At 34.3% G+C, this 14,700-nt stretch overlaps 1 protein-coding gene across 2 annotated transcripts in view; it reads right to left on the bottom strand.

Annotated features, from left to right (window-relative positions):
- The window catches only part of LOC110027031 (peroxisome biogenesis protein 5), a 65,976-nt gene that overhangs the window by 8,443 nt on the left and 42,833 nt on the right, over positions 1-14,700 (bottom strand). For both annotated transcript variants that reach the window (XR_002294290.1, XM_020728290.1), the window contains exons 8-14: positions 12,292-12,462; positions 11,979-12,169; positions 11,622-11,868; positions 11,415-11,499; positions 7,225-7,334; positions 6,407-6,631; positions 5,118-5,183 (exon numbers count right to left, since the gene is read on the bottom strand). Coding sequence is in view for 1 of the 2 variants with exons in the window: in XM_020728290.1 (XP_020583949.1) it covers positions 5,118-5,183; positions 6,407-6,631; positions 7,225-7,334; positions 11,415-11,499; positions 11,622-11,868; positions 11,979-12,169; positions 12,292-12,462 (1,095 nt within the window). In the remaining variant the exon portion in view is untranslated. The remainder of the gene's footprint in view (positions 1-5,117; positions 5,184-6,406; positions 6,632-7,224; positions 7,335-11,414; positions 11,500-11,621; positions 11,869-11,978; positions 12,170-12,291; positions 12,463-14,700) is intronic.

The following is a 14,700-nucleotide window of genomic DNA, read 5'->3' as shown; positions in this document are numbered from 1 at the left end:
ATATAACATATATATAAATGCATGATATTAAATAACTTCAAGCATTCCTAACAATATGACCAATAAAAAATATATATAAATCAAAAAAAGTTTGTGCAAATATCATTATCTACTAATGTATAAAAATCGAGAAAAAATCAAAATATTATCATAGATTAAAAGTACGAGTGCTCACCTAGATGACGATTAATTTGTTATTTGCCTTGACATTGACTAATTAAAAACCTACCATAAATATATTAGATAAATTATTACTTTTTGTTATTTATAAATCATTTCATTATTCTGTATAAAATTTTTCATATCTTACTTTATGTAATCCGACTTAATTAAAAATTTTTCAATATATATATATAATATTATTTTTATTATTAAATCCATAAATTACCTCGGTCAGTCCTAATCCACGCGAATGGTTTCCTTCCTCCTTTGATCGCACGTGAGCGCCTGCCCTTTTTCGTCTCGACAGAGCCTCTCTTCCCCTTCATACTTCTTCGAGTTAAAGGTACAAGCACTCGCGGTCAATGCTTCGGCTCCCTCAACTCACGAGCTCCTCTTCTTTCTCGGTCGTCACCTTCCCGTCCTCCTTCCTACGCCATTTGACACAACAAAGAAAAGCAACGATCCTCTTCTTCCCACATGGCGTCGTATCCTGGGTAAGAAAAACTATCAACTCCTCTCCTTCATTCCTCTATTCTTACTACATGCCCGAGAGCTCCCGTCTCATGCGTAGATTTATAAGGCGAAGTCACCTCTTAGGCTTCCGAACCCCTTACTTCCTCTCCCTCCGTTCAGCTGCCCGAATCCTCACTTAGTCTTCTCTGTTTAATTACTCAACCATCTTTTCCTCTTGGTTATTTGTTTTCTCTCCATCCATGCAACATAATTATTATAATCTTCCCACTTACAAAAATTTAGTCCTCAAAATTTTATAAACGGACCTTAAGCAAATCAATATTAGCTATTCATGAAACTAGGGTCATTCGATAAGATAAAAAGTAATCACTATAAAGGTAAATACTCGATACAAGGCGACTCAACTATACTTCAAATAACAATACTGAAACAAGAGAATAATTAAAAAATAGGCCAAACTCATCAGACTTCATTAACATCAACAACAATAAGTTCTTTAGGATCACCATGAGTAAGGTAATATACTCTAGATCAAATAGGTTGTCTTGGTTTACCTTAAGTCGGAGCTGAAGCTATAGACTTTATCTTTTTCTACCCGCCTGCAGACTACTGTGAATGAGCCCCACCCGATTTCTGACCTTCAATACTCTTCTGGCCAAGAGAAGAACAATACCCTGTTATATAACTAGACTGACGACACAAATAACAAGTGTTAGAGCCCATCAAGCATTCACCTTTATGTTGTCTTCCGCATTTTGCACAAGTAACTCCAGTAACCTGAGCTGTAACTCAGTTAACTCCACCCAAATTATTCTTGAACTTCTTCTCATTGGATCCTTCTGAGAGAACATGTTCTTTTGTAGTCTTCCGCTTGTGCATCTCCTTACGCTTCCGAGTAAGCTGATAGTTGATCTCTACTCTTCTAGCTCGTTCTACTAATATCGAATATGCATCGATCCCCAAACGTACCAATGGTTGTCTGATCGAATCCTTTAGTTCCGAAAGGAATCTGTAGCACTTTTCTTCTGCAATAGAGATCAATTGTGGTGCATACCTCGACAGTGCAGTGAATTCAGCTTCATACTGCATGATTGTCTTCTCTCCTTGCCTCAACTCGATGAACTTTACCTGCATCTATCTTTGAGCGGATAGGGATATAAACCATTCTCTGAAGAGCTCCATGAATTCCTCCCAACTAGCCATCATGTTAGATATATCCCCTAGCTCGTCCTAATGCTGCCCACGCCACCATCTTTCGCTTCTCCATCCAGCACAAACGTCGCCAACGGTACTCTTCCTTCATTCGGACAAGCCATGCTATCTAGTATCTTCTCTATCCTCATCAGCCAGTTCTTCGCTTCAATCGGGTCTTTGGTTCCCTTGAACAAAGGTAGATGCAGATCCTGAAATATCTTTAAGTACTTATCTACAACAACAGTATCACCACCGATAGCAGCGATTTGGACCCCTTAACGCCATCATTTGAGTCAAAACATTTACGTTAACATTTATAGTAGGTTGTACTTCTTCATTTTCTCTCAGATTCTCTTCTTTAATGATTTCAGGTGTAACACTATATAATAATTATTAATTTGTGTTAACTTAAATTTTTTTATTATTAAAATTTTCTTATAATTATCCTATTCGTTCTTTCATCAAGATTTAATTAATTAATCTTAACCTTAAGCTCTGATACTACTTTTGTCAAGACCCGGCCCGACCCAAACGTACCAATGGTCGGCCTTCTTAGATGCGGGATTTGCTATTCACGCCTCCGCCTTTCTCTACTTCCCTGATTCCAGCCTTCCATGCTTTTCTTAGAGCCAGGAGTTGCTGCTCATGGCACGCCAACCAGTCCTTTCTTGATTCTCAACTACTAAGAGTTGGGATTTGTCGCTCATTGCTTCTTTGTTTTTCTATTTCCCACCTGCTTGGAGTCTATTTAAATGCATGTTTTCTAAGTTTAGGTTAGTTTTGCATCTTTCTTTCAGATTTTTGTCAAGACAGCTGCCGACGTCCGTTCTCCTTTCAAGGGTAGTATCTCTAGTTGTATGCATCTCTCGAGGTGGTGATTTTCTTTCTCCCTTTTTCCTTTTGCAGCCACCCACGTCGCTCTTGCCAACATACTTCACTGCATCTGCCAACAACAGCTCTCGGGTTGCTGTTTTCTGCAGTTTTCTGCCTACCAGTCACCTTCCCCTATCTTGCAGCATTGTTGTCGCCCAAACTACACCTCCTCCCTACCGTCCCAGCCTTCTCATTGTGCCGCTGCCACTCAGGGCAGCCAGGAAACACCTCTGTCCTGCTGTCCCCTCACTATCCACCCCCACTTTTCACTGCCATCACCCGGGACAGCACAGTATACCTGCTGTCCTTGCATTTCTGCACTTCCCCCCTCGCTGTCGTCAGCCTTTCTTTGCTGTCGCCACCCTCGTCAACCATCCCGATTCACCTAGCTGACCTCCACCACCCTGGGACACACTTTAGGGGTGCTTGCTTGTCCCTTTTTATGTTTGTTATCATTTATTTCCTATTGAAGTGTCGTCGTTGTAACTATATTTGAATTCAGCAATAATATTTCTATTATATTGTGATTTGGGTTAACTCCGGTATCATAGACTCAAACACAAATAAAAATTTGGTTGGTGGGAAATGTTGAGAATTGTTGAGCAAAATAGTCACTAGTAAACACTGCAAAACTACATACCAGAGAACCAATTTGTAAATCATTCATACTATGTATCAAATATAAATAAATATACTATAATTTTGAGCAACCAACTGCAAACTCAAAATTCACTAAAACTGGATTTCAAGCTAACTAGCTTGAAACTCTATGCAAATAAACTCAAGTTAATTGATTTTGATTTGCCAGTTCTTTAGAGTTGCAGGCAAAAATTTGTGTATTATTTTCTCAGCTTCCAAAAATCTCCATTACTGTTAGCCAAATGATGTCCCTAGTATTAATCCACCATCTCATAATTGAGGGGCGTTCAACTGATGCTTGGCAACCTTGTAATAAATAGAACAAAGAATCATTGACACAAACTATTGTAAAGATCAAAATAAAAAAATGACAGCCAAATTACAAAATACTAAACGGTTGGTCTTTCATAAATAAAAAAGAAAACAGCTAGAAGGCCAATATTTTAAAGATCAATCAGCTTCTTATCATAAAATTTCAGCCTTGCTGAAACAGAAATATTTTATCAAGAATGTTGCAGATTAAAGTAGATATGCCAACTTCCATTATTTTCAGTTTTATTGAAACATAAATACATCAAGAAGGTGATTGAAGTGATGCTTGGCATGTTTTTACTTTAACAAAGAATCATTGACACAAAACTATTGTAAAGATTAAAGAAAATATGAAAACAAAAATATACAGGATTAAATGGTGGGGACTGTGATAAAGCACACTGCTACAACGTCAAAATTCTAGGGGTCCATCAGCTTCTTATCATATAATTTCAATCTTCCTGAAACAAAAATCTTTTATAAAAATGTGATGTGAATTTAAGAAACTCTGCCAAACTTATTTTTCGATTTGCCGAAACATAAACCTTTAATCAAGAATGTGATGGGAATGAGGAAAGATTTACAACTTTTTTAAAATATATGGGGTTGGTTTTATGAATTTTTCATTCAAAGAGCAAGCAAATTTAAATATCTACATATAATATAGTGGAAGTTTCATATAGTAAAGCGGAGCTACATCAGGAAAATTGAGAGGAAGGAGGCAAAAGTTCTAGACAACTAGTACAAAATTAGGTGAGACTAGCTACAATCAGACACCAGCTGTTAAAACTCTGTAAGATGTATAAAAGAATAGTAGATATCAAAGGGAATTAAATTGATGAAGCGTGGGCTAAAATAATAGCAAAAGAAAATGAGGAAACATAGCAGTAATATGCAGATAAATATGATTATCAAGAGAAACCAAACTAATCCTTTTTGAGATGCCTGGTGGCAGGAGAATTGGGCAAAAAGTTCACGTAAATATTTCATTTCTAGACTTCTAGTATTAGAAGAGACAGAAGATGTGTACACAAACTAAAGAGATTAATGAAAAAAGAGAACATCTATTAAAATTTAGATTTTAGAAAGAAAATGAGACTGGTTTGGGCAGGCAGAGCAGAGAGGAGTGTATACAGCAGCGACATTAGCACTATCGCACATTATGGGGCTGGGGACGGACATGAAAAAGTAGGAAACAATAAAGTTTAAGTCAATTTAGCAAGACATTTTAATAGGATATAGCTAAATTTCAATTAACAATAAATGAAACCCTTAACAGGAATGAAAACAAAAAATGATAGTGTTGGAGTAGTTGATAATGACAACGGAAAAAAAAAAAACATAATTGGCAAAACTAAAATAGTTGGCAAAACTAAAATAGAAAAAGAAAAGATGCTTAAAAAATACAAAATAACAAAAAGTACAAAAATAAAAAAAGTACTTATTAACTATAAGAAACAAACCTGATTGGCAAAACTGATGCCCATATTAGCCCAAGCACGAACATAGTTAGGTTTCAAGTCAAGTGCCTAAACAAAAAATAAAGGGTGGGAGGAAGAAAGAGAAAGTCAATAAAATTAGCAGAAACACATTAAAAAAAATTCACAAATTTACTTAACAGTTTAATCAGAGTTAGCGTTCTCATAACAGAGTTCTACAGCTACACCATTTGTACAATGTGCTCAATGTAGCATAGCATATCATAAATATATCTAATTTGCTATATGTGCACCTTCATCAATTATAAAGCCTGTTTAAAATGGAAAAAAAAATTATCCAAAAGGTGGAAGCATAAGATATAAAAGTCTCAATTTGGATTTCTTCCCTTGAACGTTAATCGGCAAACAGGGCTTTATCAAAGGAATGGTTTTTATATTATCTTCATTTGTTTAGTTCTAAAAAGAAAATTCCAACCCACTTTCCAGCTAGAACAGTAGAGGAACACAAGATACCCACAGGCAAGTGCAAAAATAGTCAAGGTTTATACACAAGTGAGATTTCTAATAGGAAAATATTAATTGAATGTTGAATTATTAGTAAGCTTTGCGAGTACTGTCTGAAGAAAATTATCACATGGTGGAGAGCATAAAAAAAGTTTCTGGTGAAAACTTCAATTGCATCAAAGGTTATCCCTTAACAAGTAATTGTCAAAGCTTTGCAGTAAATATTTCTAACTGCTACTCTACGAAGGTGCAGTGAAAAAACAGTGCTTAATATTTTATTTTTGTTTTCTTAGGATAAAAATATTTGAATTTAAAAACATTTGCTTGACTTTTATCCCAGTCCTGACAGATTTTCCCAAAGAACGCCTAAATAAACAGTAAGAAACGTATAACAACAAGAAAATGATAAACTAAGTAATAATTTAGGACAATTTGAGTAAATTGGTTTGATATTCAACAAAGCGGAAGCAAATAAAACGAAGAAGTCAATTGTGTAATGCTTGCTACTAATTTACAAGGTCAAGGTTTATAATTTAAAAAAACTAGTGAAAAGCAACGAAAAAGGTAAACTGCAAATCGGAAATTAAAATGCATCTCAATTGGGATTTTCAAAACAATAAATATGAAAATTATTCAAAATGAAATTGAATAATTGAAAGGTTTAAGCAGTTAACATGATGACAAACAAAAGATAGCCATTTTAAATGAATAGTTATAGGAGAAAGATGAGCATCATAAGAGAATAAAGTTAAACAAGTAAAATTGAACTGATGGAATCAACAATGTGCAAAATACAAAGAAATAAAAACCTGCTGATATGCCAATATTGCATCTTCGCTGTGGACACTATTCGCTTGAGTTGCACCAAGTTTGTTCCAGAGAGAGTAGTCATGTGGCTTGAGTTTCAGTGCTGTTTCAAAAGATTGAATAGCTTTGTCATACTCCCTTGAGACATTGTACATCACACCGAGAACTATATGGACATCAACATCCTCTGGTGACAAGCGAGCTGCTTCATTGAACAATCTAGCGATCTGATAATATTGAATATATAATCAGCATAGCAGTGATTTGGGAAATTCTAATCGGAAAGCTTCTGCTACATGTATTGATTTTTGAAAGGAAAACAACATCCACATATGTGGATTGTTTAATAACATTTTTAAAACACAGAGAACCTTCTGGCACTTGCTACATGGAGAAAAGTGTCAAAATGGTCCCCCACTCTTTTCTGGGGTCATTTTAGTCCCATAGTTTATACAAATATCAATTTGCTCCCCATACTCTTTTACGAGAGGCTAAAATAGTTCTCCTTGGGGATAATTTCAGCCCATAGTGAAGGAGTCAAAGTACTAATTTGACATCTTTATGGACTCTTGAGACTAAAATGGCCCATGTAAATAATCAGAGGACTATTTTGGCACTTTAACTATATGTATCAGGAAAGAAAATTATAATTAATATTGTCACTAAATGTAAGCAATGTAAAACCTCAGTGAACTTGAAAAACCATTGCTCTACACTAGCATTAGGAACCATGAATCATATACTAAATACCTCAATTTACTTTGCAAGGGTAACAGCAAGAAATGGCAAAATTTCCAAAGAAATTTCCTTGGGCACTTACATCAGTATGAAAAAAAGAACTAGATTGTTCTTGCGGAGCAAGATCTCTATATTTGGGGTGATTTTGAAGCCATTTATACAGATACCTAAGAGCTTCAGCCTGCTCTAATTCTGAAATTTGCAGAATACAAAAACAGAGAAAGGTCAAAATTCAGATCGTCCATATCAGAAAAAAAGTATGCAATTTGAAAACTAAACTAAAATAATATAATATTGCTTTTATTACTTCAGAATTATAATATGTACCAAGTTACTTATAGTGCACATTTGAATTAATTATTAGGGGGATTTCCATACACACCAAAAAATTCTTATGTATTTATAAATTTAATGCTTAATCTTTAATATTTACTTATATAACACTTTTGTGTTGAAATCATATCAACCATATGCATGAAAATGTATTTTACTTTAAATAATTTAATACTGAATGGAAGGTTAGATATGATTTAGAGATTTGAGTGTTAAGCAAGTAAATATAGATTGGGTGTTAGATATAAAAATACATGTGAATTTTATGGTCTGTATATAAATTCCCTTATTTATTATCGTAATATATATATATTTAGAAAGCTCAAAGGCTAATATATTAAAATGAAATAAGGATACATAAAAATTTTGTGGAAGGGCCCAAGCATGGCATCCTTCCTCCACGATAACCATCACATACAAAATGTTAAAAAAAAAGAGAAAATACAGAAAAATACAACAGACCTAAATAAAAAAAAACAAAAAATGCCAAAAAAACGTAGTATCAGGTATCTAGAGAGCGACCCAATTTTCCTTTGCCCCTACCTCTAGTTCTACGAAAGGAGGCAGATAATAAATTGGTAAGATGAGTGTCATTGCCAGTAATGACCAAAGTATCATCCAATAAGTTTTCAAGCTCGAGTCGACCTCCAGTCTTCTTCTTCCTCCTCCTGGAATAGACCTGTCATTCTTCATCTGAAGATTGACTCGCATGATCAGTGGATTGGTCTAAAGTGTGTCGGACATGTGTAGGATGTTGAACATTAGAAGTAACCGCTTATTGTACCAGCTGATCTTTGATTGAATCAAAGAAACACTCTCGTGTGTCTTGGCATATAAGTGAGTATTCTTCAATAATAGTGAGCGATATAAACACTTTTGCATCTGTACTTGTAGTATGATGTTCTTCATCAGAAACCGCGATGTTGGTTAAAGGATTTGTTTGCACCTTCTCAGCAGGGATGGTAGGTGGCTGATCTTTAGCAATATCCAAGATTTGTCCTGTGATAGCTTTCTCTCCATATGGAACAGATATGTTCAGAGTAGTGGGATTAGATCCATCCTTATTCACTTGATCTTTAAATTTCAAATTATGATGAAACTTATGACATGTATCAAGTGTATGCCCAAACATCTTACAACGAGAACAGTAAGGTGGTCTATTCTCCATGATGATTTGTTGCCAATATCCATTATGAGTTGTGTCCAACCAGACTTCAGTAACATTAGGTAAGGTAATATCTCTTTCCACAAGTATTCTGACCACAGAAAGTCTGGTTAGGTTGAAAGTCAGTAGATCTAGCTTCATAGGGTCCCCTAGTATGACCCCAATAGAGTAAAGAACCTGATGATGAAAAAAGTGCAGCGTGAGGCCTGGTAGACTGAATCATACCGGTACAGTAGGAGGTTCATGATTAGGGTCAAAATCAGGAGACCACTTGAGTAGCTTCATTGATTTACCAGCAATGCTGAGATATTTTTTTAGGGAAAATCTGAATGTAGTCTTCATCCACGGTTAATTGAATCAATACATGTCTCCCATCCATGAGCCCCACTTTCCACTTTCCTGCTAATTTGAGATCATCAAAACTTTTCCTGATAACTTCCATAAGTGAGTGCCCCCACTGAAATTTTTCAATAAGAGCAAAGACACACAGACACACCCACACCAATACACGTCTCTGATCCATGAGCCCCACTTTTCACTTTCCTGCTAATTTGAGATTATCAAAACTTTTCCTAATAACTTGCATAAGTGGGTGCCCCCCAATAAGAGAGCGCGCGCACACACACACACACACACACACACACACACACACACACACACACACACACACATAGTATCATAGCTTATCACACGTAGTAGTCAGATAAGTCAATATATGTGGTCTTTTTCTTTTCTTTCCATTCCAACATAGTATCATAGCTTTGTCGTTGCCTTTCAATTGACATTTTGATTGCCTGGTTAATGCAGCTTGTTGGTGTCCTCCTAGATCGTCTCACTTATCTCCTCATTGATAGATTTCCCTCTATAAGCTATCTTTCAAAATATGACTCTCCCTCTCTCTAGGAAAATTATGAAGAATTTGGTGATGCAACCTTAACAACTACTACTTCAAAGGTAACCATAATTTTAGTCAAGTTATTTTGGACCAAAGGGACATTTAATTGACTTTAGTTTCTTTGCATAATTTTTAATTAAATTAAATCCCAAAATAGTCCCCAACAATTCGAATGTGACAAATTTAATCCGAAAGTTTTGCAATGCTCCATGTTATCCCAAAGACTATTATAAAATGATCCAAAATTGTCTCTCGTATAGAAATCATGACAAAATTTATCTCAATATAGTCCCTTGACTATGCAAAATTGATCACAATTTAGTCCCTGAGAGAAAAAAATAGAGATTAATTTCCAATAGTTGAGAGACTAAATTGGAACACAGCAAAAATTCTGAGATGAAATTGGCCACATCTCAATTGTTGAGAGACCATTTTGGGATTTAACCCTTCTAAACTTCATAAAACCAACCACCTTAACATTCATGATCCTTAAATTTAATCATGAAAATCCTGCATGTTGAATTTGTATTATAATTCCAAAATACATAATCCAAAATCGGGATGCTTGTTGTACAGATAAGAATTATTTAGAACAAAGCGAACATGCTTCTATGAAATGTATTTAATGAATTTTGTTTAAAATGTGAATAAATTCACATTTAAGAACAAAAAAGAAAACCATAAGAGTCTATGGTTAGCAACCCTTAGAAGGTCTATGGTTAGCAACCATAAGAGTCAAACAACTAGAATGGACCTTGAGTGGATGTCAACCCCTGCTGTTAGTGATTGTGATTTCTGTTGGGTTGAAACCCAAAAAAATGAGGGAAAGCAATAGCTGAATAGTATTGGAGCAGGAGAGAGAAAATGAGAAAGAATTACAAAATTCTTTTGGTTTAGATTTAAAATCAATATCTTGAATACCTCTTATGAATAAAAAAAGAGTCAATTCACGGCCATCTAAAAAGCATCAATTTAGAAAACATAATCCTAAATTTCAGACGTCATTTCAAACAATGGTCAACCACCTCTTAAAATATAGCTAAATACTCCTATATTTACTATTTATGAAAATTAGCCCCCTAGGATTATAAGGAGAAATAAGTAGAGTGAAGATTAGGTAGTTTCTTTGACTCCTTTCACACGAATCACTTCTCTTTCCTTGCCAGTTCACTAATTTAAAATACAATAATAATTTTTGAAATTTTAGTCACTACTCATATTTACATTTATAGCCTTCCAAGATTAATTTTGTAAGTATTCTTGAAAGCCTCCGAGATCACATAAAAACTTCTCAAGTGTGTGTTTATAAATTAAAAATTTACCACCCTAGAATAGACAAACCGAACATTTGTGGTTTTATGCCTACATTTTTCCAATAACCACGACAAGGTCTATGGCCAATTTGAGGACCTCAGTCATGATTGCCAATACCTGCTTGTAGTTTTGGGAGACGGAAAAATAATGATTCCTCTTAAATTTCATAGAAAACAGATGCAAGACAACTCATGAGCGTCCCAAAGGCAGTTAAAAATGAAAAAAAGTTGGTAGAATGCAACCTTATATCAGCAACTACCGTTTAATGCCTAATGAAGAGCAATTAGATGAAAATTTATGGCAATTCCTTTAAGAAATATATGGGTTTGAACATAGTCATTCCAGCATAAGCCAACAATCAAGCAGAGAAACTTGACATACGTACAAATAAGTGTGATCTAAGAAAAAGAAATTCACCAAACTAGCAAATAGACAAAATATTAGACATACTAATCTGTAACGAAGAAAAACAATGAAGTAACACTTAATATGCAGCCTAATGGAAGTAAAGCACTTCATCAGATAACATGAATATGAAAATGATTGGATTAAGCATGGCACTTGCCATTAGTATAACTGACACCGAGAGCAAGAAGCACTTCGAGATTTGTTGGATCAACCTCTTGTGCCCGCATCATTGATGCAATAGCCTGTTAAATAATCAAAATACAACATAAACTTTTGACCTTACAAATAAAAAAAGAAGCTGAAATACAAACAAATATACAGCCAAAAATTTTGATCGAAAATTCCAGGTAAGAAAGTACTTAACCTGCTGATCATCATCATTTTCTGCATGCGTAATTCCAAGAAATCTCCAGCCTTCAGCATTGTCAGGATTCTTCAGAACTTCAGCCTCCAATGCAAGTACAGCTTCACTTAAAAGCCCCTTGCGAAAGAGTTCTTGGCCTTCTTTTAAAGGGTTGGGGTGACCAACATAAGGATTCATATCGGAAAAAACATAGACCCCTCTTGAAGCACTCGATTTTTGTCTGGAAGTAAGCTGATCACCTAGGTAACTGTATGCAAAAGATTATCAAAACTTTTGGGAAGCCTGAATTAGAAAATAAAAATTCTCATGATAGTAAGAATTTCACGTCTTTTAAATCAGGTTACATGAAAGACTTACTCTTCATAATTATCTGCCCATTGGTCACCAGTAGTTTCATCAAAAACTCCTTCAGCAAGCTGCTGCCCGAATTCTTCTGCCCAATCCTGAACATGCAGTTTGGAGAACTCATTCACCCACTGATCATCAGATACCTCCTTCTGATGCTCTTTAGCAAACTCACTAATCCAATTATTTGTTTCTTGTGGAAGCTGAAAACCAGAATTAGGTCAATTTTGTACTTCCATTCCATCTAGTCCTAATTTAGGCAATGCAAAACAATAACTAGTTCAATGGTTTCTGGATATGAAAATGTAGCATGAAAAAATCTTGCCTGTTCACGGACAAACTGATCAACCCACGGGCTAGAACTTTGATTATATTGCGTCTGAAATTCATTGGCCCAATCACCGGACACACTTTCAGTGGCTGGTTTGATTTGATTGTCATCAACTATTAGCTCACCTCGGCTCATCTTTGATACGAACTGAAGAAACTTTGAGTTCTGTACAATACAAAATGTATGTTTAGAACCACCTGCTTCAGCCAACATTATCCAGAGCTTGTAGCAAAGCTTGAAACAAAAAATAATAACCAATTAACATTTTGCTGCCTTGTAGCTTACGTAGTAATATTTATAATAGTTCAATATCATTATTCGGAATAAGCATAAGTGTAGCACAAACAAAGGGTCTCAAAGCATTACTTTAGAGCATCAGAATGGTGCATGAATCACCAAGCACAATTAGCAAGGCTATTCTAAAGTCATTACAGTTTCTAGGCATACCAGGTCTGCTTAAAATAAAAAAAAAATTATAGGTTGTTCATCCTAAAAGAAGAAACTCTGGCCTTTATGAGTTCATCTACAATAATAGTTTTATGACTTCACTGTCTGATAACTGAACAGGCTGGTGCTAATAACTAAATATCTAAAAACGATAAAGCATTTCTATCAGCGGATCATGGTAGCACTGCAATTATTATCAATTACCGAGTTTGTAATATACTAGAATGACACGAGGTTATGCAAATAGGAGATTATGTATAAAAAAGAAATGAAGAAGGAATTACAATTAACAAGATCCATGAGGTTAAAGCAATGAAGAGAACGAAAGTAGAGTGAAAAAAATCTAAAAGAAAAGCTCTAAAGATTCTATTAGCCACAGCTCAAGGTAGGCTACTTTGGACCTGCCTACATGCTCCCTTTGGCTCTTTATCTATAAAATTTTAAGCACATAGAAAAAGTCCAAGAATAACTAAGTAAAAACATGATTTAAAATACAAATACATGAATACTGTGAGCAATAGCTTAGAGGGGTACATGTAGACAACCGCTTGACAGTCTGATGGGTGGAGTACCCTAGCTGGTTGGATGAGGTTGTCAGGCTTCTACAATGCTCTAAATGAGGGCCTTTAGAGAGGAGGCGTGTTCCCCTAATCTAAGCAAATGCCTCCAAGTTAGGTGGGATAATCCATTTGATCCAAGTCTGTCCCTCTAAGGTGTACCAAGCCCAACAAATGGGCAAGTGCTGCTAAGCTAGAGGCGAGTGCTCCTCTTAACCAGACAAATGCCCCCATATCTAATGTGTTTCCCATTCTCATCTTGAAATGTGTAATTTGGCGCACAACAATCACCAATAGAAAGGGCTTCAAGGGTCACATAGTGCTCAATTCCAAATAAAAGAATATTATCTCGCATATTACTTAGTATCCAATTCATAAAAAAATAATAATTATGAATATGATTCACCTAAACAATGAATAGAGCATGCTTATATTAGAACAAGAGAAAATCAATCATGGAGCAATCCACCAGTTCCACTAAGCTAAAATATTATCCTAATACGAATATTAAGAGATTGGCTGAAAAATGATGAATAGAAAACCATTTCCCATTATGGCAACTAAGAGCAAAATAGGAGAAAACAAAATGCTTGGATATTCAATTAGCTGATAGAAAAAAGGTCAAATAAAAAAATGACCATAAAAAAACTATGCAAATTTAACTATAACCTAATAATCAATCTCCAAACATATATATATATACATACATATATATATATATATATATATATAGATATATATGTACATATATATATAGATACATATGTACATATGTATATAGATACATATGTACATATGTATATATATACATATGTACATATGTATATATATACATATGTACATATGTATATATATACATATGTACATATGTATATATATACATATGTACATATGTATATATATACATATGTACATATGTATATATATACATATGTACATATGTATATATATACATATGTACATATGTATATATATACATATGTACATATGTATATATATACATATGTACATATGTATATATATACATATGTACATATGTATATATATACATATGTACATATGTATATATATACATATGTACATATGTATATATATATACATATGTACATATATATATATATACATATGTACATATACGTATATATACATATGTATATATGCATATACGTATATACATACGTATATATATATATACATATGTACATATACGTATATATATATATACATATGTATACATATATATACATATGTATATGTATATATATATACATATGTATATACGTATATCTATATATACATATGTACATATGTACGTACGTATATCTATATATACATATGTACATATGTACGTATGTATACATATGTACGTATGTACATGTAGGTTCGTATGTACGTACAT

Source organism: Phalaenopsis equestris, unplaced genomic scaffold (genome assembly GCF_001263595.1).
Source record: "Phalaenopsis equestris unplaced genomic scaffold, ASM126359v1 Scaffold000412, whole genome shotgun sequence".
NCBI classification, from domain to species: domain Eukaryota; kingdom Viridiplantae; phylum Streptophyta; class Magnoliopsida; order Asparagales; family Orchidaceae; genus Phalaenopsis; species Phalaenopsis equestris.
Note: the sequence above shows the minus strand (reverse complement) of the source record. Positions and strands in the feature narration are given on the sequence as shown.